General features: G+C 37.9%; 1 protein-coding gene across 1 annotated transcript; it reads right to left on the minus strand.

Moving 5' to 3' along the window:
- Positions 1–22,189: 22,189 nt before the first annotated feature.
- On the minus strand, positions 22,190–23,632 carry LOC139708731 (dopamine receptor 2-like). Its single transcript, XM_071620665.1, has one exon. The coding sequence runs from the start codon at positions 23,630–23,632 to the stop codon at positions 22,190–22,192; it is 1,443 nt and encodes a 480-aa protein (XP_071476766.1).
- Between the last annotated feature and the right edge of the window lie 301 nt (positions 23,633–23,933).

Genomic DNA, 23,933 nt, shown 5'->3' on the forward strand with positions numbered 1-23,933 from the left:
GGTTTGGAATTCAATTTCTCCTTTTTAATGACAATAAAAAAAACCAATACAAAGCAAACAAAGAAACAGACAAGTAAATAAATAAAAACATGACTATCAAGATCACTCGCTGTTTTTATTCAATTAATAATCATCCCGGTTGATTATTCCTTTTTTATCAGTCTCTATAAAACAAATATGTAATCATAAATGTAGTTTTATTTTCTGCATAACTTCTCATAATGTCAACAACATGTCATCTGCCCACACCTGCTTCCAATATACATAGCTGGCATTCGCTATTCGAAAGTCACTATTCATCCGGCTATGTTTAAAATCCCATTCTTAAGAATACAGTAACGAGATGAAACAAAGTATGAGTGTTACATCCTGAAAATAGAAATAAAACTTGCCATATTTCACAAATGACATGATTGCTCATGGATTAAAGATTTCGTCACAAAGCAATGTATGATACACGCCATTATTTTCATGAGCAAAATGACAGGCAAAGACCGTATTAGACTGCAATCACATTTCCGATTCACACGGTTTTACTTTGGAGTTCTTGTTGTAAACTTGCTTTTTAAGTAGGTTACACCATATTTTCTCTACAGCATACTTTTACCTTGATATAAACTGACCTACTAGTGGGGTGGCTTAGTGACAAATATACTGATAATCGTGACACGCCGGACAAAAGTGTCATTTTTTCCTCAGACATTTGTATATATATGAGGATCAAAATTAGGGGGTGCTCCAAGAAATCCGCTAACAGAAAAAATGAGAAAATGCCCTTAATTTGTACATAACAATAATGTCTGAATTCAAAGACTACACACAGGGCATTCGCCAGGTTTCTGTACAATGCAATGCAATGTACATGGTTGCTAGTCTTAAAATTCAGACCCATAATACGACATATTATGTGCATGTTTACAGTAATACACCATTTTTACTGGTTTTCCTATGGTAACAGGTGGTTAATCTGTGCTGCGGACCTGAGGGAGGTGTGTTGGAATAGTCCAGTTTTCTTAAGCACCTTTTCATTAAATAATTTCATATAATTTCTGGTAAAGGATTTTTTTAGTACTGTCTACCTCCTGTAGAGAAATGGCAAAGAGTGACATGTGACTCTGGCTCAGATACTTTAAATCTTGGGCAATGACTGAGCCAGGTGTAGGACTATGTCACAGTTAATTTTTTCTCCCAGAACTACTAGTTTACCAGTAGAAGAGCTGCATATTCCATTGAGAACTTAAGGTTTTGGGTATTGCCTTACATATTTCCTAACAAATTTAACCCGTTTCCTCCAAAATTGTGTGAATTCCATAGGTTTAGCGCAGGGATTGCCTGGTTCCCGTAAGCAATTTTTATAGTCGGCACCTCCCCTCTTTATATGTTTCTTATTTCTTATGGGGGTATTCAAATGTTTAAAAAGGTTAAAAGTCTGTTTTCATAGATGAAGTTGAATTTAGACAATTTGAATATTTTTAAAGATATATTGATATTTGTAATTTCACTCATAAAGACTTAAAGCGGTTTGAATATTTTTGGTCTGATAGCTATGTATAGACATGTTATTAAAAAGTAAAAGCAATGTTTGATTGGTTCACATTATCCAAAGAGGGTGGGATGTAGTTGGCTGGTGAACAAAGTCTATGGGGAAGTTTAAAAAGTTGATAGAAATGAAACAAAATCGGCATAGAGCAGAATCTAAATCACAATATAATATGACAAAATTCCCGACCCAAAGGCGGTTGATTCTATGATGCTTTATGTCAAAATACATTCCACCCAAAATACATGTGATTGATAGGAGGAAAAAGTATAGTACATTAAAAACAATATAGTTCAACTAACCCCATTAGTCCAGCAGCATAATGAAATGATTGTTAAGTTTTATCGCCTTGTCAATTGAAGATGATGTTACATAATTACAATTATCAAAGTCAGCTAGATCTACTAGTATATCAAGAAACCAAAAAGAAGGGGTGGGGTGGGGAGAGAAGAATGAAGTAAGTTATTAGTATCTGTAGTTTTGGTTTTCAGTATATTCATTTTAATTTCCTTAATTTCTGTTTTGTGTACTAGTAATCTGCCAGGAACAAACACAAGAAAAACTTAAAGGTCCTATATATATACACTTTTGGGAGAGTGACTTGAAAAAAATGTTCAGGATATCACATTTTATGCATAATATGTGTAGGTCTGGGGGCATTTCATAAGCATTTTGTCCGACAAGTTGTCGGACAAATTTGCTCTCTGCCAATCAGATGCAAGGATTTCTGTAGTTTGAAACAGTTTGTCAGAAAAATATCTGACCAAACTGCTTCATGAAATGCCCCCCTGTTGCATCACAAGACATCCTACCATATACAGTTTTTACAATCAAAGCAAACATATAAAGAGATATCAGTATTTTTCTCATTAAAGCATAAATGCGGACGGTTTAGTCTGGAAACATGTTATCATAGAAATATTGTTCACATTTTGTGTTATTAACAATACTTAACATTGATTATACAGATTCATTTTTTACAGAGGTTCTTTCTATCCGTAACTCACACTTAAGAATAATTTTCAAGCACTAATTTTGGGTTTTTGCCTTTAATTATCCACAAAAAGGAGGACTCAATGCATAAAAGGTGTATGCTTTATTTTTGGAAAATGTTGAGGAGATCAGGAAAATAATATATATAAATGTAGATTTTGGACCTGAAGGAGCAGTTGAAGCATTTTTAAGAAACAATGCCTTGTGGCATCGTTCTTATCATCAAAAATTAATAATGACAAACTCAAATGAAAATTGGAGGGGGGAAGAAAAGATGAACATAATGACATGAGACAGCTTGGTAAAGATTGAACGCTAAAATAGACAATGCAGCCTCTTTTCTCAGTTCATACTTATCCAGAGTGTGTGCTTTCTTTCCAGTACCGGTATTATTATTTAGATAGGTTAGGGGAATCCCTTTGGATTGTGTGATACATCATTTTAAAGCTTACAGTCTGCTCTTTCAGAATCTGTCCTTAAAGGACAAGTCCACCTTCATGCACACGTGGATTCAGTGAATACAACAATATTAGTAGGACACATCACAGAAAGCTTGGAAAAAATCGTAAAATCCGTTCAAAAGTTATGATTTTTTAAGGTATCTGCACAGTCGCGGCTGGATGAAAAGACTACCACAGTGTATGATGTCACATGTGCACATTCTAAGGAAAATGAAATGAGAATTTCACAAAACCATACTTTTTGAATAAAGTTCACATAGTTTCTTTGACTTGCTACTGACGTATGTCAAGGGTAATATTATTCCCCCTGCCTTCTGAAAGAGAAGTCGAGTATCCTTTTGTAAGCGAAAATAATTTATGTTGAATTTTCTTTATTCATTCTTTATATCGTTGTACACATGTGACATTACAAGGTATAGTAGTCTTCTCATCCAGCCTCGACTGCATGAGCAGAAACTTCAAAAATTCATAACTTTAGAACAGATTGTCCAATTTTCCTCAAACTCTCACTGATGTGTTCTACTATTGTTGCTGCATTCACTCAACCCACATGCTATATAGGTGACAAATCTTTGTCTGGCTACTTTTTTGTTGATCAATTATACCAACCCTGATGGAAATCTCTTCAAATTCATAAGTTCTGAAGTCTCCTTTAAGTTTAACCAAAATCTATATATGTAGTTGCCATGGCAACATACCACTTAACACTAATGAAAAGTATTTCAAACCTCTATACATCCCGTTGATCAGTTGCACCTATTCAAATGGAATCTCTTCCAAACTGGAAAATAGCCTCCTGTAACTAACTTCAATTAAAAACCCTAGTTTTGGGTTGCCATGGCAACGCACAAATCAACAATAATATTTGACCCCTGGTTTATACTCTTGGTACCTTCTATACAACGTTCATATCAAATTTTGTGAAAATTGAATCTTCCTACCTGGAGAAATAAACAAAAACATGATTTTTAGAAAAAGTTCATTGACCTTTGACCTTTGACCTTTGGAAAATTCACCCCAAATTCAATCAAAATATTTTACTTGTTCTCAATATTCTTCCTGCCAAGTTTTATCCAGATTGGATATTCCTGACCTCAGAAATAGCCAACAAACCTATTTCACAAATAAAGGTCATTGACCTTTGACCTCTGACCTCCTTCCCAGCATCAATTTTCTTGGAGCACCCTATTTTTTGAGAAGGTACATCATGAAGTACCTTTGGTGAAAAAATCATGCTTTTGTCCGCCGTGTCACGATAATTTCACTAAGCCACCCCACTATACCGACGGCTATGTTTTACGTTTGTATTCTTTTTTTTTCTTGTATATCCAAGCTGGATATCATGTATTATCATAGTACTTTCTTATAAAATGTACATTGTGTATTTTCCATCGAGAAATACGAAAATGAAATTGAAATTGAAATTAAACAAATACAGGTGTGTTTCAACAATCAACTGGTTCACAAATTGAAATTCTTCTTAACAACCAAAACTCCCCCCCCCCCCCCCCGTCACTAAAAGTAATGCATTCGTATAATATTCACATTATAACTATAATCCGTGGGAACAGAGGGGTGGTGATTGAAAAATTCTTTTGATTGATTGTTCCATGGGGAAAGGGAAATCCTGAAATTCATCATCAAGTGGGCTTATATTGTTTTTTAAAAAAAGGTCGCTTGAATTTTTATTCTCCACCCCCTCCTTTTCCCCAGCATCCTCAGGAAAATGCAGATTTCCGCCAAACAGTGCACATACCAGGAGGCAATATTCTCATTACAGATGCATCCGCCTCGCCACGCACATGTTCACGTGAGTAAGTCGTGCAGGTGCATATGGCAGAAGTATGGTACCAGGCGAAGGTGGATGATTGATTTCCAGTCTATGTATTCGAAAGAACCCGCGTTTACGCGCCGTCAATAGTTTTTATGCCTAGTGTCGATATTTTGGAGGGGAAAAAATAGAGCCAACAGGTTGCACATAACTCAGAACCACTTGACCTGTTCCGTACGGGAACCTGGTGGCCTGCGTATTAAGTCTATGGGCATTTCAGAATTCAGTATGGAATGGGTTAAAAACGAAAAAAAAAAGGAAGGCACTTGTGCAAAGAAAATTCGTTAAAGCTTTAGCTTCTGTAAATAAGAGCTTCTGCATCGATGTGATGCTAGATTTTGTTCAACATATTGTTATTTCGAAATGTAACAGATTTATATTTATATCTATGAAAGTATTACTTTTGACATGCACACATAAAACACACACACCTACACACACACACACACACGCACATAATCATAATTATATATAATTATATGTTATAACATATATATGTTATAACACTTTTCTGTGGAACTTTGTATAAAAGTGCGTTGAAATCCGTCATAAACTAAAATTCAGTTGATTCCTAAGATATCATTCAGTCATGCATGTGAAATTATTTAGTTGTACAGAAAGGATTGGCAGACGGGTGTATTAGTGACTATTGAGAGTGGCAAGGTGAACCTTTTGGAGTATGGCTCGAAAACATTTTGCATGTGACACCTAGCGTTTGAACAAGACGCATCACAATCTCGCGTGAAAATGTTTGCTCTTGTACAAGAATAGTCACACAAACACAACACACAAACACACACACACAGACACACACACACAGACACACAGACACACACACACAAATAAACAAGCGGAAAGGAACTCATTCGATATCTGCCACATTTTCAAAAAAAGATCAATTTCTTTTGTGTAGTTATCGATGTCAGTTAAACTTTCTTTGTTATTACCACTGGCAACCATTCCCTCCCATAAAGAAAAGACACACTGTTGAATGGAAGTATCATTCAATTTAATTCAATTCAATTCATTTATTTTCATTCTTCTTTTTCCATCAAACATGACACGGAATAAATAAGGAATTAAAGCAGAAACATATAAATTTGATTTTGCAAAGGATAAATAATACAGGTAAACATAAGAATGCATACTGGCAAAAATGCAAAGTTATGCTTCGGTTGAGAAAAAAAAAAAGAATTGAGAGGTCCACTAAAAATAAAGCTTGTATATTGTGAACCACTGGTAATCTTCTCGCAAATACGAGAGAGATGTCATGAAGTTTGAAATACTTTCGACAAACCTAATGGAAATCATATCATTATTCCATTGAGCCTTAAAGTAAAGTGCCGCAGGGTATTATTCTCGCTCATTGTTGCACTTTATCTTCCACACGTAGCAATGCAAAATGCAACAAGTAAATATACATAAAATTATATAAACAAAAACAAACAAACAAACAAATATAAAAACAACAAAAAACAAACAAATAGCAAACAAAAAGACAAACAAACGGCAAGAAAAGACAAGGGATGGGGGCAAATTTCTCTTTATGCCTGAGCAGGAAACCACAAGAGTTCCTCCTCTAAGAGATGGGACTAGTGGGGTGATTGATGCGGAGAGATTCCCGGTAAGCAAAGACACTTTAGGGAGTAGAGGGAAGGCGGGGATGCGAGAAAAGTGTCCGAGCCCTCTCCGATGTCGGCAAGACCATCACAAGTTCCCCTCTGGGATGTTCATGTGTCCTACGAAGGGCCTTTACAACGATACAACTTCCTTAAAGCAGCTTGTAAAGATTCAGCGCGCTGGGTGTAATATGTGCCTTTCTTGAAATTGGGAGCGAGCGAGCCTGAACGTTAAACGCTGGTATCAAATTTCATTAATATTTCACAAACCCACGAAATGACATGGCATTATTACATTCCCAAAAGAAGGATGGATAATTCCACTGACAGATTCTTGAAGTCTAATCCACACTTTCCTTAACCACAATGTACTGGTAAAAGGCTATCCCGCCTGTCCATTCGAAAAAAAAAATGAGATAACGTAAATCACAGTCATACGTAATTCAAAGCTTTTTACACGGTCATCCTCCTACAGAAACCAAATCCGTAAAAACACTTTGTAACGACACTTGCAAAGTCGTCGTTACATTAGGTTACTTAGCATTGATGATGTATATCATGCATTGTATATCATAATAGATACAACTGCTAAAGAAAAAAAAAATCCCAACAAAACAGCAGCACCTCCCAAAAAAATACAAACCCACAAAAGCCATAATTACGTACAGAAAAAAAAAAACACAAGGTGGAATTAAAAAGCGTACTTTCTTTTTTCCTTTTTTTTTGGGGGGGGGGATCTGTGTGAACTCGAGCCATTTCAATCTACAGGTTCTCATCACCTCCTTCTGCTCATGCGCAGACGCGGACTGGGGTGACCACATCGATGCCATTGAACTCTCAACGACACTACACAGCTGTGACACGTGCGGGAGAGAAAAGTGCGTCGCCACTTGAACCAGTATCAATAGCGTTGAGGTAGCCCCACGTCAGACCAATGTAGTCCATGGTGGCCACTTGTTGCTCCCACGGCTTTCGCTGCGGCAACGTGCGAGATATTGAGAGCAGCCTCGACACCTCATGCGGGTTTTTTGCCACGGTCCATGCCAGCGGGCTCGCGCTACTTCGCCAGTATTACTGTGTAGGATCCACGGCAAGGCGGTCGGTCCACTGAAATTTCGTATGACACTTTAAGAAAAGTTTATTAGCTTGATGAATATCATAGAACTCAATTCATCACTTATGGTGAGAGTTGTAAAAGTATATAAAACCTGTGTAAAGTAATCATGTACACATAGAAGATCAAGAAACTGTTATCTCGGCGTCTGTTCGATGTACGCTTTTCGTAGCTCCCCTAATACAAGATTCTGTTGATCGCGCTGCATCGAAATAGACGAGGAAACAAATAACTAGCCTAACCGGGGATATGGGCCTCATCAAAAAGAAAAGATTTGTCAACATAGGTGTAAATTGCAATTACCGCAGTTGCCATAGCAACCACGTTTTAAATACTCGTCGCTGATTGGTTGTTTCCTGCCTCATGGCATAGTGTGGCTGTAATGATTGCAACTTTTCAGAGAGACTGGACTGCAAACCTTTATGAACTGGGGCCCCTCGAATCCGCCATCTACGGTTAGGGAGTGGGTCGAGTAGGCTTACACCACAAATCGATTTAATGCCTCCTCTAGTGGAAAGCTACATCGAGACGATGTATCATCCGTTTCACATGCTTACTTCTGTAACCGTATTTTTTTTTCTGTTTTGTGCTTCATCTGCCCATCAATCTCTCTCACACTCTATACCGAATTACCAGCAAAAAACATCCGCACGATTGAATAATTGGTTGCCCAGCCATCTAAAAAAACAAACATACAGCCAAACCTAAACCAATGATTAATCGTACAGACATAAACAAGTTTTCGTGTCTTGGTAAACACATAATAAAATTATCTTCAACCACTGAAGGTTTTGTTCAGCTATTTTGGAGTGCTGGGTTTGGCGCTCTTCAGTTTTTCCATGCTGTTCTGTGACTAAGTAAAACTGCATCAGACATGTCAGATGAGCATGATACAGCAGCCTCCAAGGCAGCTTTCAATGAAGATGAACGAATTAGAATGGATTGAAGTACAGGAAGCTAACAGTGAATGATGATTATGAAGAGGCGACAGTTTTCAATAAAGTCTAATAAGAAGATAGACAATATCAATAGTTGTCAACTAGGAAATCTATTATCTATCTATAGACTCAACAAAAGAATCTCTTCACTTCCATAAGAAAGCCATATTATATCCGAGGTTTATTATGAAAAATCAAAGGCAGCAGTATCACTTTAAAGGGCCGATATTATGCGATGAATTCAGCTTAAGGCTTTTTAATACTTCGAGATATCCTATTACGGCAATAACCGTCGTAGATGTAAGTTTGACAACTTTTATTACTTTGTTTCCCTTGGGTGTTCTTTCTTTTTTTTTATGTGGAGCAATGACAGCATGGTGCTTTCTGTTACCATCAGATGAAAGCCCATTTCATAGCGAACAATTAAAGTGTTGGGCTATTGGATCGCGAAAAGATATGAAAAGGCCAATGTTTTGAGATGTTCATAAATAATAAGCTTTTTCTAGCATGAGGAGACGTGATGATTTATTTTTTTTGTTCTATGGAGGATTCATTTTATTTTCAAATTAATTGCCAGTTTGGAAGTTTGGAAGATGAAGAGGCCACCGTCTCACTCATAGCCGTCTCTGAGATTTATAACAGACCATTTCGAAATGTCGTCCATCAGAAAAGCACCATACAGACTTACATAATTATGTTAATGTTGTCTTGTGAATGATCTTTTTAAACTGTGGGTCATCCCCTCGATACCGACTGTAATGTGAATTGGGGTTTCAGAGTACTTGCAATGCCAGAGAGAGAGAGAGAGAGAGAGAGAGAGAGAGGGGGGGGGGGGGGGGAGGGGGAGGGAAAGAGAGTCATAACGCGTCACCCTAAATGATTCTAATCAGCCTCCAGGAGGATTTAACCGTAGCTGCGGCCAATTCTGCCACATCTGAATCTATTTTTCCACCTATCCCCTGACGCTGATGCAGAGAGCTCGAGCAAACAGACATTTTCCGATAGATTTCCTCATCTCTTATTTGCGAATCGTGTTTCAGCGTCTCTTCTTACACCATTATATGAATTATCTCTCTCTTTCTTTTTCTCCACAAATTATTATAAAATGAGTATTTACTCCACAAAAAGGGAAAAAAAATCCTCAGCGGCGAAAGTTCATCACTAGTGGCAGGTTGAATGGCACGTTTCACAGAATGGTACCGTGCAAATCAAAATGGTGCTTGTCATGATTCTATTGGAAATATTCATTTCGACTCTGCTTTGCTTTATGAAGCTTTGATCCTCATTGTCTCCGTAGACGCTTGTCTGATAGCTTGTTGACATGATTAGATAGAAGTGGTGTTGTTTTCATTATCGCAATATCCGCTTCACTTCGACAGCTATCAAGACCAAGCTTTTGCTTATGATGACAATTGCTGTCATTGCTACACTACATCATATATAGCTGTTATTACGTTTTATCATAATCTAAACGCGGAAAACGTTAGCTTCCTGTTTTTTTGAAAAGGTATTGCGCTGATCTGGAATCACATGTGAGCCAGAGCACCGAAATTTCTAGTTCTGACATAAAACGTGAAAGTATTCGGTATTGCTTGAACAAAAAAAAAAACTGTTTTGCAATACAAGGGGGGGAAATGGAATGATTAACTGAACATGCATTTCGATAACTCGACAGCGAGTCTAAGAGGCCTTCATTACAAACTCCACCACTTCTCCTGCAATATTATAGGAGGAACAAGCCGCTGGAAAGATAATGGAAGATATGATTTGAATAGGTTGCCCCATTTAACGGGACATGGTGGGATTGATTTAGACGTGGCATGGCTTCATTTCTACGGTGTTCATTTCTGACAGACAGCTGAAAAAGATTGGTGTTCTTTAAAGCACCAAGAACAGCAGAAAGACTGATATAAAGCTGAGTATTCTGTTGAGAGAGAGAGGGAAAAGGACATAGAAATGCATAAATTGCAACGCGAGATGGAATCATGAATAAGGCATGAGGGAGGTACGCTGGACCGAGAAGAACTCTACTTAACCTCACAGCTTTAAAGAGACACTTTGAGATTCCTTGCGTCTATGTCGTCAGCAGGAAGTAAATCGAGCATGATGGGTAAAAAAAAAAAGGAGGGAAAGATAGACAGGCAGAGAAACCGATAGAAAGAGTGATAGAGAGGGAAGGAGAGGGAGAAAGAAAAGGATAGAGATAAAGATATGGATAAAGAGCGAGAGGGGAGATATGAATTAAGGTGCAGGAGAAGAGAAGGTGCGCCAGACGGTAGGGGAAAAAATATGGAATAGGACAAGGGAATAACACTCGCCGCTCATATAAAATTGTGACTCCAAATCAACCCATTATCTTTCCGTCGGTACAATGACCCGTATCTACTGTGTTAGATGGTGTTGCACATAGACTTGGATGAAAGAAATGAAGACAAATAAAAAAGAAGAAGAAAATTAAATACATTCATACATACTAGATGGAAAGAGTTTCATCTCAAGACCTGAAGACGTGTTAACGTCATTCATGTTTGATAATTTGAGATACTTTCGATGAAAGTTGATAAAATGTATAAATGATTAGAAAATATGGGATTCTCAAATTCATAGCTTCAAGAATATTTCTTGTTATTCATAACATATGAGGTATCACTTGTAAGGTTTTATTTTGCTCTATCTGATGACGGAGTTGGCGTAGAATGTGTCAAAATACAGTTTTGTGTGAAGAGTTTCTTTATGTACATGGTGCAGTACAAGTTTGCACACGTTAACCCCCCTCCCCCAAAAAAAAAAAAATATATATATATATATACTTCTTTGCTATATAGTTTAGACAAGAAGTGGACATGTTGAGACACCTGCAAAGAGGACATATGTTTCATACATCCCGTTTTCTTCTCTCTAATATATTCTTTATTCTTTTTTCCAAGGGATCCACATAATTCAAGTATCTAGCCATACGGTCAGTTTCTCCTACAAAAGTTTTCGATGCTCTGTCACATTTCCCCCAAGAATTTTACTTTAACGTCAAATACACCTTTCATTCTGTATCAATACGCAGTATATCTTCTTACTTTACAGCCGGACCTCTCTTCTCATGATATATCAAATTTCTCGTTTTCCGACTGTGTTGCCTTCTATTTACCAGTACCTCTCATGTCCCATATTTCAATGTGTAAGATTGGCTGCTGAAATATGTGGAACTAAGCTTAAAGTACTTTTAATGTGAAAGTATTTAGCCATCTTGATGTTTTCTGTATCTTCTCTTTGGTGATCAAATTACGTGATGATATCACGTAATTTCATCACATATTTCGACACCCTATACATTTCATAGATATTTATTAGTTTATGTTAATTTTTCGTGTAACATATGTTGTGCTTGCTCACAAACATTTTAAAGTCAAGGTAGAACGGTTACCTTTAAGGTTACGTCACATAGTACAATGCTCTAAGACTTGTAAGAACACTAAGTTTTGAGTTTGTGTAACCCATTAGAATAAATAAATTGGATGTGCTATTCGGATTTCGAGATCACAAGATCTGGCTCCCGTCTCTCGTTTTGTTTTGTGTAAATTGAATCCATACTTCGGAGGCAGAACGATTTGAAAGTCAAATTGATATTGGCTTTTACCACGGACAGTCGGTCAGGTGAACATTGTCTCGATTGTAGAATTCGAGAAGATACCTCCCCCTTAGATACAGAATTTCTGTTTAAAAGGTGTCGCTTCGTGTGCCGGAATCCAAGCAATTACCAAATCTTCGATCTTGGGGGAGAGAAGTGAAGTGGGTTGCTCCCCTACTGCTTACTCAGATTTCCATTCACGTGAACAACAACGACTTTGTTCCTCTTTTCACTCTTTGAATAATCAATACGACAAAATGTCAATAAACAGAAGTCCATTTCTGGCCATATATGTATATATATATATATATATATATATATATATATATATACGCGTATTGTGTGTGTGTGTGTGTGTGTGTGTGTGTGTGTGTGTGTGTGTGTGTGTGTGTGTGTGTGTGTGTGTGTGTACGGTGTGTCTGGGCGTGTTAGTGTGTGTTCTGTTTATTTGACCTGACGTGTATGCCAAACAAAATAAAAATCTGCAGCTGCAGTATGTAATTTCCGGTTTATGTATTATGCATGGAGGAGGCAAGTTTTTTGAATATTTCTAAAGTACAGGTGTATCCATCTTCTTTGACGGACCTGTGATGGAGATAAAAACAACAACAACAACAACAGCAACATGATTTTCCGCCTTTTGTCGCATCTGTGGGAACGTTGTCGGCCTATATTTGTGCTAATCATAATATGCATAGATTGGTAATGCATCATTACAACCTTTATTTACCCCTTTAAATCCACCACAGGCTGCTCATATGGGCTTGCCAGGTTGGCCATATTAATGAAACTGCTAGCGATAAATCCGTGCAGTAATAACACGTTACTTGCTCCCAGTGAGTTATTAGTGTTTTGCGTTCACTTTATCAAACTCATCTGTCTTGTCTCCTTTCCGTATTTATGAGATAATGACATTGTTTATCAAGAAAGTTTATAGATATGTGACGTCTTTCTGACTCTCTACATTTTTCTGGCGAAGTCACAGACTTCTTATATGAGATGATCAAAGAAAGAAACAATCTTCTGTTGATGGATTACCAGCAAAGACCTGATCTGTTTATCTTATGTGAGTGATTTGTTGCGGGGGTGAGTTCAGAACACTTGAGCATTACCTATATTTATTTCACCTGTATTTGATGTGTTTCGTAACTGGGTCTCACACAGTGCAATTATTGTTGATGAATTATTTGATGCATTTGCCGCTGTTTGCGTGGCAGTAATGCGTTTTGTGGTTCCAATATTCCCCCTCACCTTTCGATTCCATTAAACACACTATGCCCATGGCCCCTCCCATCTTTAAGATGTAGAAAGAAAGGGTATTTGCTTGATGAAGTATTGTTTCTATTTTCTCTCTAGGATGGGATTTAGGGGATTGTCAGCTAAGGTATGGCTTTGACATCGAGCGTAAACACGAAAAGAGCAAAGAACGAGAGAAACATATTTTCATCAATTCCAGCAATCATTCAAATATCTGATGCGTCTTAAAATGAAGAGTGACGTCCTAGCTTTCTGCTCACATCATTTTGTTCATTCTTGGTATAAAACCATCTTTTATGGCACTTTTTTTGCGTCCATCTATAACATATTCCAATCATGTAATCAGTAGTTTCATGTGAATTGTAAAAATAATGTCTTTATGGAAATGACTTTCCCCTAATACTTATTAAGCGAGACCTCTTTTCTTTTATTTTGTTCTCGCTACCCTTTCACAATTTTCTACGTGCTTTACCAAGTTATGACAAAATGTTTAAAAGGACGTGTACAGTTCTGGTCGAGGTGAGAATTTAGCTTTTAACGTTTGGCGAGATATTCAGAAACCACTCTATGAGATGTCGAAGAGCATGCAATTTTAAGCGGTATCACAAGTTTATTTGATGAAAATCGGTTTTGAAGTGGCCGAGATATCCGAAAGCAAGGTGAGACAAAGCGATCCTAATAAAGTTGTGGCCTGCAGTCTTCTATCATTATCACTTTTTTTTTTGATATCTCAGCCATTTGAAAAAAAAAAATCATCAAATAAACGTTGAATCCTTTTTCAAATTACATGCTCTTTTATATTTCATAAGAGGTGTGTCATTATCGCACTTGGGAATGTAAAAAACATAAATCCCCACCTCAACCAGTACTGTCCAGCCCCTTTAACCCACGTATTTGCGTAAAAAGGAGGTCAGCATTACTGCCTTTAATAGACACTTATAACATCATTACAAACCGCATATAATGAAACGCATATTATATACACCGATCTAGGGCTTTCAATAGCTCAGTCGGTAGAGCACCGGTCTAGTAATCCGGAGGTCTCGGGTTCGAATCCCGATGATAACCCATTTTCTTTGCTCAAAGTTTTCGCTATATATATATATATATATATATATATATATATATATATATATATATATCTGTGTGTGTATGTATATATGTATATATTTATCATATGTATAAAACTCTGAAGTGCAAGCTATCATGTGCACGTACGTGAATATTAAACCACACGGTATACATTTGTTGGCCCTATTCAAAGTAAATAAAGAAGTCATGATTGTAATGTAGTTGATAATGGGATAAGGCCACACTTTGTACTGTGAATTTGCAGTTACCACTGTCCTTTTTTTTGTACTTGCGCGATGTAAAATGTATTGTTTTCATACAATGTAAACCTCCATCACATGCAGTAAGTATGAATTGTTTTCAATGCGCAGCTGCATAAATTAGAGGATAGATTCAAAATGAGCAGTGGTATGAGCGTAATTCATGTCCAATAACCGATAGAGCAACGCTGTCGTGAAATCGGTAGAATGGAACTGCACTTAGGGCCATTTCTACATTTCGACGAGCTCATTATACAGGAAAGTACGATGACATTGCGCCATTGATAACAGAGTGCATTCCTACCCATACATGTATGATCATTTGATCAAAATTTAATGTATGATATATTTTCAATGATGTATATAATCAAAGATGACAATAAAAAACGTGAACAATGATCACAAAATCAGTATTTCTTCCTCCATTATCTACAATGCGATTTGAAACTCACACCAACACATATAATAAGCACTATATACAGTATATTAAGGTTATATATATATATATATATGCATAATATTACTATATATATATATATATATATATATATATATATATATATGTATATATGTACATATATATCATTTATAATTTATATATCATAATCTATTTATCTATATATGTATGAAATCAAAAACAAAACTGGAACAAAGTTCACGCTGTATTCACCAACAGTTTATTTCTGCAGACAAATTTTCGAGCGATATGCTTTTTCTCGACACTTGACAAAAAAAAATACTGATTTTGTAATCGTCGTTCATATTTTTATTGTCATTTATGATCATATACATCATTGAACATGCATCAACACTTGTATCAACACTAGAGAAAGAGCGAATCGCTCCACAATTTCTGTGCAGAAATACACTTTTGGTGAATACAGCATGCACTTTCTTCCAGTTTTGTTTTTGGTCTTATCATCACGCCAACACGTGGAAAACCTACTCAATATATTATACACACAAACACACACACACACACACACACACACACACACACACACACACATATATATATATATATATATATATATATATATATATATATATATATGTATATATATACATATATATATATATGTATATATATACACATATATACATAATATGTGTATATAGTGTACAGATAGGTATGATAATATTACTGAAAGAATGCTTTAAAGTCCATAATATGCTTGCATTCACACGAAAATTTGAATATTAATGGCATTTCTTTTTCTTTTGTGAAAACAGAAAATAAGAAAGAAATGCTGTTTTTTCCAATTGTGAAATTCGGAAAGGTGGTATCTACATACAGCTAACAAGTATCAATTTTCAAGTTTTACAGTTAAATATCTTTATCTGGTAATTTCATCGGATGTATTGTCTACGTCTGTCACGTCAATGTGGTGCAAGTCACACGGACACACACACACACAGACAGACATATTATATAATATATATATGTATATATATGAATATATATATATATATATATATATATATATATATGAATATATATACATGTATACATACAAACACATATAAGTGTATTTTATTCTAAATTGATCCCCTACTAAACAATGACCTTCAAACATTGTATGCAGAGGGCCTAGTAGTACGCAGTGAGTGTCCATCTCCCACGAGGGGGGAAATAATTACAATAATGCAAATGACAGCAATCATACAGTTTAATGATAGGAAGTCCCCTGATAGATGTTTACGGGTTCTAGATTGAGGTGTATATAGCTATTAAGGCTGAAAGCCAAATTTGCGAAACATGCTAGGTGTATAAGAAACACAGAAAAGTTATCATGGTGCATTTTTTATGTATTTCTACGAACGTAGACTAATGATATGATCTTGATTGTGTATTAAAAAAATGATATGTATTGCTTTTTGTTGGATTAAAAAAAATGCAATTGTATAAATAAGAAATGACATGAGACTGGTGACACATTACTAGATAGGGTTTGCGTGTGTATATGGTATGTGCGTGTGTGTATGTGTGTGTGTGTGTGTGTGTGAGCTTATGCAGGTGTTTATGCGTATGTGTGTCCTGACCGACCAAAGAGAACCAAACAATAAAGACACAAGGAAGAAAAAAAAAGATAAACACGTGATTAGAAAACGCATTCATCATTGGTCATCTTTTCGAACCTGTAGGGGGGAGGGGCATTTCATGAAGAATTTTGTCCGAACAAATTTGCTGTCAGCCCATCAGATGCATAGATTTCAGTAGCTTTTAACAGTTTGTCAGACGAAATATCTGACAAAACGCTTCATGAAATGCCCCCTGAAGGAACTTATGAACTATTACAGAGGGTGACGAACCATCTGAAGAGACAAGAACAGAACACGTGAGTTCATCTTTCGAAATGCATTTCCATTTATTTCGCGGACATGTCCGTGACAATACACAAAACATGTACCGAAGGAATCCTTCGTTTCTCAACTACAGCATCAAGACCTCTGCACATTTCATTTTCTATAAAATTTTAGCACTCTTTGTTTAATAATTTGCTGTACATTATCATAATCTCAGTACAAATATAATCATGTGTTTGTTCCTGCTTTTTTTAGCTTTTCTGCAAAAGTGAATTCCACCAAAGTTGACCTATACATTGTACCTCAAAAGCTCAAAAGAAAATACAAAACGATACATCAACATTGCACGAAATATTTCGAAAATATAATATATCTTAGGCATAATACATTTACAATATAAAATGAGCGAAAATATGTATGATTTGTGCTTAGATACATTAAAAATCAGCAAAGGTGTGCAACATACCGAGCATCTTCTGTCATAGGCTGGTCATGACTCTTACAAAATGATCCAACCAGAGTAACAGTCCTTGTGCATTTCAGACTGTTCAGATTTGGCAAACACGAAATGAAATATTTCGGTCGTCTAAGATTTCCAAGTGGCAAAACGCAGAAGAGAATAGAAGGGAACAAATTTGTATATCTGTGCGATAACAGGGCCATGGTTCTCGTTTGGTTAAGTACGGCTTTGGTGTGCTTAACGTTTCTTTTTCCTGTCATTTTAACCTTCTTTCCTCGTTATCCGCGTAGGAGCTACTACATGGGATATTTACTGCAAATTCCTTATCACCTTTCATCTTAAAGTTTTATCTAGGGCAGTGACGCGTCCGATTCTTCTTTCTCAAACATCTGCATCGCGAAATCTGTTTTAGAAAGCTCCAAACGCTATTAAGGTAGGCACATGAATCTCGAGTATCACCATTAGCGACAGCAGATTTACAGAAATTGCCATTTTCTTCTCTTTTAATAAATTTCCCACGGGATGTCTGCCAAGCTCACAAAGTGTGCCGTGTGTGCCGCATGTCGTTTCGTACGGCAGCAGCGTGGGTGTTAAGGTGTTCATCTTTTATGTATTTTTACTGAAACTGAAACATTACGATAGGAAGGATAAAGATGATAAGGACAAGGACGAAACAAGCCAACAACAATTCTGGTCCCTGCGGTGTATTCGAGATAAATGTAGAGAGCAGGATGATAATATGAGTATTTTTTTGTTCGACTATCCCTTGCTCTCATTGTGTGACGTCAGAATTAACTAAGGTTCGTGGGAAGATTTTGGAATTCAATGGGGAGATCCAATCTAAAGCCGATTACCTATGTTTTTCGACGAAACTCGGGCATACAACGCGGGGAATGAAAAAGAGGATTTGAATGATGAAAGGAAGGGAAAATCAACTGCAACAAAATAAAGTAAATTTTCCCTGCATCGAATGAGATTCTGCATTCTGCACTCTTTCGAAACAAGGTGAAAACGCCGGAAGCGCAGATTTGCCCACCAGTTCTTTGTTCTGCGTTCGAGGGCACTCTTTCTTTGTTGTTATTATGGTGGGTGGGGGAGGGATGCTTTGCGCAGACACACTTTCTGCGAGGGAAAATAATCTCTTCTCCTATCGGCAAAGGAAATCTAGATAAGTACAATTTTTGCCTAGTTCCATCCTCGAACATGAGATTCCATTGAAAGTGTAATTCTACATTCACATCTACGGTAGATGGGTTACAGGAGGAAAACACATCCGCGCCTCAGATGACTAGGAAATACACGATTCTTCCGTGTTTCCTGTCTCTACTCCCAATCGATAAATCGCAATTTCCTCGAGATCTAAGGAGGCGCAGATGTCAGCAACGAGTGAATGATCAGAAAAACAGACAGCAGATTAGCAAAACACAAAGGAAACGAAATAGATAGATATACGAATTTCTACCCATATTTTTAAATTTCAGTGGAAAAATAAAATATTGGAGTCTGTTATCTATTGGTTTTATGAGTAAAGGAACATGCCCCTTTACTTTGTTGTGACACATCAACCATGCTCACAAAATTATGAATAATCTTTCAAATTAAAGATGATACTGTTATCTATCAACCAATACATTTATGATAAACGGCATTGTAGAAATCTTGATCGCATTAAAATTCATTCAATATTCAATCAATTATTGTTGTCATTACTGTTCTTCTGATCTTTCGCATAGGACATCGACCAGAATGATGCACACAAAATATACAGTATAAGGGAGTGAAGCTCCCAATTGGATGGTCTGACCACTGTTTTGGTGTTAATAGCACTGATACTTTACAATTCCTCCACAGGGGTTATTTGATTTATTTTTTTGAGGGGGCGTTTTTGAGGGGGCGGCGTTTCTTTGTTTGTTTGTTAGCAGCATTACTGAAAAAGTTACGATTTTAAAATCCATGATTGCATTCAATTTTGTAAATGATGATCTGCGCCGATTGCTTTATGGCAAAAGTAGCTTTGGGGAAGGTATATACTCTCCAGTTTGTCGAGACTATACACTCTGAAATAGTGTACCAACACTTGTTATTTTTTAAATGTCCAGAACGTTATTTTTCAAACAGGTAGATCATTACGGCGGCTCTCAAAACAAAATGAATATGTCAGAGAGCATCACACACCACCACAAGACGAGATCATTTGCAAAATGTTCACTTATGCGGACTATACTGCCTCACTGAGATGAGATGTAATTGTGCTTATGAAAAATATTGTGACAACGCACCCAGGGAAGAAAGTGCCAAGCACAATTTTGGGAAAGAAAAAGAAAACAAAAATAAGCACGCAGGATCAGAATGGTTTTCAGGGCTCGGTAAACTCAGGGTAATTAATCAATTAAAATGGGGATGGGGAGTAAAGCCCCTAGATAAGGGACATTACAGACATGGTTTCATCTAATGGATTGATTAAGTACTTATTTTGTTTACGTGTGGCAGTAGAAAACGCTCCACGCAGAAAGGATCCTTCATAGTGTCGGGTTAATTTCCTAACTTTAAATGACTAATCAAATTGACATGGCAAACATACTACATTATTACTCTCTTTGTGATAGATACTAATTGTGTACATTAAGGCATCATACATATAACATGCTTTCTATTCTTTATGACAACTGACTTTTTTTTTTACGTGATGACTAACGCCTGGATTAGCAATTGCGTCTGTTTTAATATCAGCTGATCTTCCTGCTTTCATTTCTGTAATTATCACTTGCAGTGTGTGAGGACCACAGTTAGACGTTATTGTATAACGTTTCAAAACATCAACCCACAATGCCTTACTCTATCAATAAGGTAAGGTCTCACCTTATTATCTGAAAATGTAACCCAACATCAGAAACATGTTTATTGTCTGAGAAGAACCCTGCATATTTTGAGGAGAGTGAACTCAATATGAACCCCGACTTCACATGAGTGAGTCGCTGTGTATTTAAAAGCTTCCCTCTAATGACACATTAGAGACATTATTTCACCGTGAAAAAAAGATGACCTGTGAAGAGGGGGGGGGGGGGGGGGGGAGGGCTTACAAAGATCAACACTTGCACTTTATTTTCACAGCGCCTGACATAACTAGGGGTCCTTGTACGTACTATAATACAGCCGGCGTCATATTCAATGTTGCACCGCCAGCTGCTAGCATATTTTCCATATCTCGCCGTTTGCCGACAGCACTCGTGTCTATGGTTACAGCGCCGCACATACAAACATAACATGGTGGCATTTGTCGAAAGGTTAAACACGAGCGACTTAGCACTGGTATGTCAGCTGGCGAATGGAAGTGATTAAAATTGCTTTAATGAGTTATAATGACGTTTATGAGGCAACCTTGCTACTACATTAGCTCATTTCAGTCTCTGCCCATCTTTCTTTCTCTTTCTAATTCGCTTGAATATCAATATCGTATATCCCTTATTAACTATCTGTGTGCCACTTTATTTCCTGTCTATTGGTACAGATGTGAAATGTGTACACTTTTGATTCTGCGGTACAGAAAGGATTACAAGGCGGTGACCGATTCTCATCAAGCTGGGCATTAATTACACGAAATGAAGTCAGAGATGAGAGGGCGGTTTATGTGTGGGGACAATGCTCTGACAAGAAACCCAACAAGTCTAAAGCAAGAATAACTTCAGCAATAAACCTAGTTAAGAACATACGAGAATTATCAAGCAGATCGAGCACTCTGAACCTCAAGGTTTGTTTGTACCGCATCAGGTGGAGACATCTTCTAATCCTTAGTTTTATACAACATCCATACAGTAATGCGCTGGTATGCCCCATGTGAGTCATACAAATGAATTGTGATTCGTTGTCGATTGCGTTGGCGATAATTTAATGTCCATTCCCTACGAATCCTCTTTGAATTCTATGAGTAAGTCGTATATCTACCAAGAATTGAAAAACGGATTGAAGTTATGACGATGTAGTAAATTCTTCCATATTTTCCTTCGTTGATATCTCGAATGGTCTCTATCATATGCTGTCAGACTAGCTGCTAAATTTAAATGGTCATCAATAATGTCAATGTAGGCGATTTGAATAGACAAAAACGTCATTTCGAAGAGATAATAATGGGGAAAAAAAGATAAGAAGTACTTTTGCTTATTCTGGTCAATATTCTGAGCACAGACGGAGGCTCGTGCTTTGTCACAGCGACACGTCAGGCCTTTCACTGAACAAGTTTTCTTTGTCAAACGAGAAACAAAATGAATGTAAAACGCCAAAACAAACCAACAAACATTTCACAAGCACGATATGACAGATTCTACATTACTTTTGTTTCGACAATAGTGTAACAAAGTGGAATGTATGTTCAAAGTATCTGACTGGGTATCTTCCCAGCAATTTGCTTCAACTGTATCAAGAAATCTAGCAATGATTACGAAGATAGTCCCCCCAACAAATCTTTCAGGCCCCCTTCATTAAACAAACAATACATGTATCCTGGGCACGTTACGTGCGATAGGCCATTATAACTTTCGTCTACCTTGACAATAACGTTAAACGAATAGGGTTAAACGAGCGACCATTTCTAAGACCTGCCTGATTAGAATTTATCGATTTCATAGAGACAAGTGTACAGTGCTCATAAATAGGCGATTTAATTTTTTCTCATTTCATTTAACGAAATTAGACATTAATTAGGACAAAGAAATTGGTATTCTAAGACGGAGGTGAATGTAGGGCAATATCGCCCATGGAATAGACTGAATCGATGCTCATAAAACGTGTGCTGTCTTTCACCGAATGCCCCTCCATGTACTGTCTCTTCTTTTTAGACTGACAGCGACAAAGAATTCGCTTGAAGGCGCGCTTAAAGTTTCGACTGGTGAAGGCATAGATAGCCGGGTTCAACGCACTGTTGATGAACCCCAACCACGTGGCGATTGGGATGACCAGGTCGGGCGAGAGGATACACGTTTCGAAACAGAATGGCGCCATGACGTTGATGATAAAGAAAGGCAACCAGCAGAGAATGAAGACGCCGACGACGATGCCGAGAGTCTTGGCCGCTTTGTGTTCTCGGTTCATCCTTGAGAGGAGCCGGCGGCCAGCGACCTGGGCGAACGCTATCTTCGTGTCTCGTCGTCCGTTCAGAGGACGCAGCTCCGGTGGGAGATTGTTATGTAAGTTATTATTGGAATGCTGACCGCCCTTTGGGCTGCAGCTTTTTAGGCCACCACCCCGGTGGATGCGTAATGACACGGCTCCGTTTATCCGCGATTTGTCAGCTGATTTTGCCGACACTAATTTGGTTCCGGATTTGATGTGCCGCATCTGGGTGACAGCTGCGCGGTAAATCTTGCAGTAGGTAAACAGCATGACCAGACTGGGTAAATAGAACGATACACATGAGGAAATGACGAGGTACCACGCATCCTGCGGGAATATGCATTTGTTAGGTGGGTGGGGTTGCTCGATGGCTCGCCACCATAAAATGCATGGGAAGGATATGCCGGCAGAGGCGAGCCAGACCAGCAGAATAAAGAAACACGCCATTCTTTTGGTAACTCTGGTGGGGTAACTCATTGGGTGCGTGACGGCCCAGTAGCGGTCCAGCGAGATGACGCAGAGATTGAGGATAGACGCCGTGCAGCCCAGCACGTCGAATGCGTGCCAGAGATCGCACCAGACGTCGTCAAAGAACCAGTAACCCCCCGTCAGTGTGTCGATGATGGAGAACGGAACCACGATAGCCCCCACTAGCAAGTCCGCAAAAGCAAGGGACACAATGAAAAGATTTGTCACTGTTCTGAGTGAACGTTCCCTATACACTGCTGCTATCACAAGGGTATTTCCGAATATAGTTAAAAAGCAGCAACTACAAAGAATGCAGCCTACAACGATCGTCCGGGTTATATTCACATCATCCAGGGGACCTCGAAGCTCCTCTGTGTCGAGCTGTGAATCGGAATCGTTGCCCATTGGTGGAACGAAACTCGAGCTGAAGGCCCACCCCGACTCGGGCCCGTCATCCACCTCGCCTGACGGGACGAGGGAGCGCGGCGGTTGGTTCATCGACCCGTTTGCACCACGGCCCATGGTCAGCGGTCCACCTGCTGTGGTCATTTCATGCTGACCAGCGATAAACAATCCCGGGATCATATGCAAAGAGTAAGATTCCAGTACCTTGTCGCGACTCATCCAGACGATGTTCGCAAGCACAAAAGTGATAAATGATGGTTTAAACAGGCAAGAAACTCTTGCCTTCTCATTTGCTATTCCCAGAAAAGTTCATTCATGTACCTCAAATATACTGCCCTTCTTCTACATCATGTTTGTTTGTTGTCGATCTCCAGGTTACGTATAATTGCGAACAAAAGTGCACTTTTCCGTTAATTTGATAGGACTGTCAAGGAAGCGTGTTGTTCGTCAGAAAAAAAAAGAACAAGAAGATGAATGACTT

The sequence above is a fragment of the Diadema antillarum genome, unplaced genomic scaffold, assembly GCF_040938485.1.
Source record: "Diadema antillarum isolate AM-2024a unplaced genomic scaffold, OU_Dant_1.0 seq00001370_RagTag, whole genome shotgun sequence".
Classification (NCBI taxonomy): Eukaryota; Metazoa; Echinodermata; class Echinoidea; order Diadematoida; family Diadematidae; genus Diadema; species Diadema antillarum.